The sequence below is a fragment of the Vitis vinifera genome, chromosome 5 (genome assembly GCF_030704535.1).
Source record: "Vitis vinifera cultivar Pinot Noir 40024 chromosome 5, ASM3070453v1".
NCBI classification, from domain to species: Eukaryota; Viridiplantae; Streptophyta; class Magnoliopsida; order Vitales; family Vitaceae; genus Vitis; species Vitis vinifera.
Genome location: NC_081809.1, coordinates 20547871 through 20553177, shown reverse-complemented (window position 1 = coordinate 20553177; position 5307 = coordinate 20547871). Strand labels below are relative to the sequence as shown.

General features: G+C 34.1%; 1 protein-coding gene across 1 annotated transcript; it reads left to right on the top strand.

Annotated features, from left to right (window-relative positions):
* Positions 1-1145: 1145 nt before the first annotated feature.
* LOC100258380 (UDP-glycosyltransferase 75C1) lies at positions 1146-3038 on the top strand. The gene has a single exon (XM_002262847.5). The coding sequence runs from the start codon at positions 1442-1444 to the stop codon at positions 2849-2851; it is 1410 nt and encodes a 469-aa protein (XP_002262883.1). The 5' UTR covers positions 1146-1441; the 3' UTR covers positions 2852-3038.
* Positions 3039-5307: the final 2269 nt, after the last annotated feature.

Sequence of the window (5307 nt, the reverse complement as noted above, 5' to 3'; positions counted from 1 at the left end):
GAAGTATTTATTTTTGGGCTAAATAAGGTTCAAACACCTATTCACCTCCTTTTAGGTGTTGCCTATATTAAATAAATGAACTTTCAAAAAATAATAAATATTATTATTGACTAATTATTTGAAATTAGTAAGTCCTAAATTTTTGTTATTATAAAATAAAATAATGATCCAAACTAAAATTTTCTTCCAAGAATCCATTTTTCTAAACTAAATCTTTTATTAACAATGTTATTATCATTTTCACCTCACTTATATAATTCAATTAATTATGTTTGTTGAATTACAACGACAAAAATAATAACAATGGTGATGATGATGACATTGTTGTTGAATAATAATAATAATAATAATAATAATAATATATTTAGTCTTAACCCTTGAAAATAATGTAACTAATAAAATACTTCGAATTGTAAATAATGATAAATATTAAATTCTAAATAACTACTTATACTTTATTTAAATAGATATAAATATCAAGAGATTTATATGTTAGTAATATTGTTATATAATAGATAGTTTCTAAATAAAAGATTTTATCACTTTCAATTGACTTTTTACTTATTTAAAAGCAATAATCTCAAATTTTACTAAAATAAAAAATAATTTATTGAAAAAGTTTTTTAAAAATTTTTTGTGAAAAAAAAATTGAAAATTTTTTAATCAAATTTCTAATATATATAATTGTAAAATCTAATTTTTTTTTTTAACCAATATCTTTTGCTAGATGATAAATACGATATCATATTTTTCCCAAACCAAATTTTCTAGCTCGGCGCATATATTTAAGTATCCCATCTGAAATCAATGCTTGAATAATTTGATGTCAATAATTTTTGGGTTATATGGTATAAATTGTTAAGAACACCTTAAAAGTACCTTTCAACTTTATATCTTTGTAAAAATGTTTTCGATGAAAATACCATTGTGGAAAGCTCCAAGGATAAAAAGACAACCGCAAAGAGCGGACACCTAGGATGCGGTTAGTAGGAAAAGTCATAAATAAAATCAATCCCCATGCAGGGTGACATGGATTTTGCAGCCATGTCTATTTTAGTTTATGATGAAAATTTTAAGAGGAAGTATCATTCAATGCAAGTGATCTTAGGAAGAATATGGGCCACATAAAAGAAAATAATTTAACAAAAACCACTAAATTTTTAGTATGGGTGAAGGAAGGGGATAGGCTAAATGTATGCATCAGTGGGCTGTGATCATTAATAATATGCTACCAAAGCTTGAATGTCATGTTACACATCATCTCCATCACAAATTGATGAACATAGAGACAAACTACATAAAATTTCCTCACCACAAACGTCATTGTTGCAAATCCCATATCCTTATTTATGGCCTTTAACCCCGCCATGCAATTGCAAAACACCGCCTTCACACAAACTCCATTCTCTTTTAGATTAACAGCCACACAAACTTTACAGCCATGGGGTCTCCGCATTTCCTCCTTGTAACCTTTCCAGCGCAAGGCCACATCAACCCAGCTCTTCAATTCGCAAAACGAATGATACGCACGGGAGCAGAAGTCTCCTTCGCCACCAGCGTATCGGCCCACCGGCGCATGGCTAAAAGGCCAAACCTTGAAGGCTTACAGTTTGTCCCCTTCTCTGATGGCTATGATGATGGGTTTAAATCCAGTGATGATATTCAACAATACATGTCCGAGATCAAGCGTCGAGGATCAGAGACTCTCAGAGAGATTGTTGTCCGGAACTCGGATGAAGGCCGCCCTTTTACTTGTATAGTTCACACCCTACTGGTTCCTTGGGCTGCTGAGGTGGCACGTGGCCTAGTGGTTCCATATGCCCTTCTTTGGAATGAGCCCGCCACTGTTTTAGATATTTATTACTATTACTTCAATGGTTATGGTGATGCGTTTAGAAACATTAGCAATGAGCCTACATGCTCCATTGAGTTACCAGCACTGCCGCTTCTCTCTAGTCGTGACCTTCCCTCTTTTTTGGTGAATTCAAATGCGTATACGTTTTTTCTTCCGATGCTTCAAGAGCAGCTGGAGGCACTCAACCAAGAAACAAACCCAAAAGTACTGGTGAACTCCTTTGATGCATTAGAGACCGAGGCCTTGAAAGCTGTGGATAAACTTCACTTGATTGGAATTGGTCCCTTAGTTCCATCTGCATATTTGAATTCAAAAGATCCATCTGATACTTCTTTTGGAGGTGACTTGTTCCAAGGTTCAGACGACTATATGGAATGGTTGAACTCCAAGCCCAAATCAACAGTTGTAAACGTATCATTTGGGAGTATATCAGTTTTGTCAAAGACGCAAAAGGAGGAGATTGCACGAGGTTTGCTAGATTGTGGCCAGCCTTTCTTGTGGGTCATAAGAGCACCAGAAAATGGAGAAGAAGTGAAAGAAGAAGACAAGCTGAGTTGCAGAGAAGAACTGGAGAAGAAAGGGATGATAGTACCATGGTGTTCTCAGATAGAGGTTTTGACACATCCATCGTTGGGTTGCTTTGTATCACATTGCGGGTGGAATTCAACCTTAGAGAGCTTGGTTTCTGGGGTTCCAGTAGTAGCATTTCCCCAATGGGCAGATCAAGGGACCAACGCAAAGCTGATCGAAGACATATGGAAGATAGGAATTAGGGTGATAGTGAATGAAGAAGGAATAGTCGAAAGTGATGAGATCAAACGCTGCTTGGAAATTGCTATGAGAGGTGGAGTAAAGGGGGAAGAAATGAAAAGGAATGCTGAGAAATGGAAGAATTTGGCCAGGGAAGCTGTGAAGGATGGTGGATCATCGGACATGAATCTCAAGGGTTTTGTGGATGAGGTTGGACAAGGCTGTAACGAGTCCATTGGTTCATGAAACATTGTTGTTTTGCTGGAAAGGTCTATAGACAACTGGTTTGGCTTCGCTTTTATTTTTTTATCTTTTCCTTTTGTTGTATCTGTGATTCGATTCGCAGGACGTGACCAGTGGTCCTCTTCCTTAGGTCTATTCCTCTCTATTATTGTTTTTGAAATTGAGGGGAAAAAATGAATATTAATTTATACATTTAGACTATAATTCACGTGCATTCAAGAGGACACGACAGGTCTTGTCGCAGGCCCATCGATGGTATTTTTGGTCCTACAATTTACTCTATTTGATGAAACTATAGATCCTTATGAGATCATCACCTTATGCAGAAGCAGCACTAATGATCTTAGAGTGAACGAATGATGCCTTACTATGCAAAGTTTTTCCATCAAAAAATACGGTGAGGTTAAACTCTCTTGTTTCCATCAGCTGCATTGAAATTCTGTAGATTTAGTTAGATCTATGTGAGCAAGTTTGTTGGACAGCATAGGATTTCTCCCTGTGTTGAAAATATTAACCTGACTTAAAGTGAAATTAAAAGAATTTTAGGAATTTGAGAGATATTTGGAATTATTATTTATTTAAAAAATTTTCTTTTTATGTTATTTGATGTTAGGATAAAGTCCTTAAAAGTATAACATAATTTGATAAATTTGAAATTTATTATTCTTTTAATGATATTCCAATTTCATTTTTATCTATTCTTTTTTCATATATTGTCTTATGAGCATTTTGGCCGAACATTTTTTGCATTGTACATGACTTAGGTGTCTTAAGAGTTGCATGAAAGATCCAAATAATAAGATCCTTGCAAGTAAATGATTTGTTTATAGTTTGTTCGTGGACATAGCCAATCCGTTTGAGGTTATAGTGTACTACCTCTTAATTTTAGGGATGGTTGATCTTAGCCATCACAATGAGGTTCTCATGGTCAGTACGTTAGTGTATACAATTACTCATTAGAATAGGGCCTATGGTGAGTCATGACATAATGCTATAGAGTAGTCATGATTTCACCAAACTACAATATTATATTGTCTCCCAACCTTGAGAGAATATTGAGTTTGTGTAAAAATTCACAATCACTTTGACCTATAAGTAAGATTCTAAAGTGATAATATATTTCCTATAGATTAGGTCATTGTTTGATTGAAGTATAAAGTAATAGGTATTTTTAATAAAGGCACAATGATATCTCATGGACTTTTTTGTAGTGTCCCCTTCAGTGATCCTAAGGAAGTGTATTCAAGTAAACTATGACCATAGTAGTTCCTTAATTGGAACTTGACATAAGCTCCTTGTAAGCTAGGATATGTTAATTAGTTGATCACACAATAGGCAGATTTGTAACTCAGGGATTGTTAAGGTCATCTTGAGAGACTGGTAGCATTTATCCTATTACATTACAAACATCAGTTCATGAGAAGATTATTTACAATGGATAGCAGGTCATGGATCCAAACACCTTATATCTCATTGTTATTTACATAAAGTACTAGACTGGAGTTGATTCTCTATAGTAGGATGTTGAGTCAACTTTCAACTAGTATTGTTGTATAGGTCCTAATGGACCCCATTCGAGCTCATATTCCTTGATGGTATAGTTTTATGAGGGTTAAATTGGTTCTTGATTCACTTATGAACACAAAAGTGTTTTGGTAAATAAGCAAGATTGCACAAGAGTTAGTGAACAAAAACTATTAATTGGGCTAATTGATTAATTAGTAACCTATAAGGTTAATTAATCAATTAAAAGCCTTTTAAGTTAGATTAAGTGACTAAGCCCAAGGTGGGCTTAAGTCACTTAAGCCTATGGAAGCATATAAATACCCCTTTAAGGGTTAAGACTTCAACTCTTGCTCTTCCATTCACTCATTCTCCTATACATTCCAAAGAGAGATCCATAGCCTCCACCCTTTCAGATCTCTAACATTTGAGTGTCAAGATTCAAGTACTCATCAGGTGAAAGATTATTGGGGTTTTTAGACCATCTTTGTTTCTACAACAATCTTCATTGATAAGAATCGATCTAGGAATGCCTAAATCATTGGTAAGGACATTTAATCCTCAAATACAAGATCCTATAAAGTTTTTCATATTTGTTTTCCTTCCCTTACTAAGATATAGTAGCTCGAGGGAAAGTTGCATGCACCTAATGAGGCTAGGGTTAGGGAATAAAGTAATACGAGATGCCCAATATTTAGGAGTCCTTGTTCAATTAGAATTAGATCTATAGTTTGACATGATTTTAGATTCATTAATGAGTTGAATAAAATAAAATATTATTTTAGTAAAAATAATCGTCAATACCTATAAATGTGTAGATTCCAACATGTGATATTAGAGTCATAAAATAAATAAATGTGCAAGGCTAGAAGATCAAAGCTATAATACTAAGGAGTTGCTAGAATATCAAGCTACAATTTTTATTAGTTAAATTACGGATGCAAATAATAACTAAA

What these genes read in the sequence shown, in the direction of transcription:
- LOC100258380 (XM_002262847.5), top strand. Translation starts at nt 1,442, where the DNA reads ATGGGGTCTCCGCATTTCCTCCTTGTAACCTTTCCAGCGCAAGGCCAC.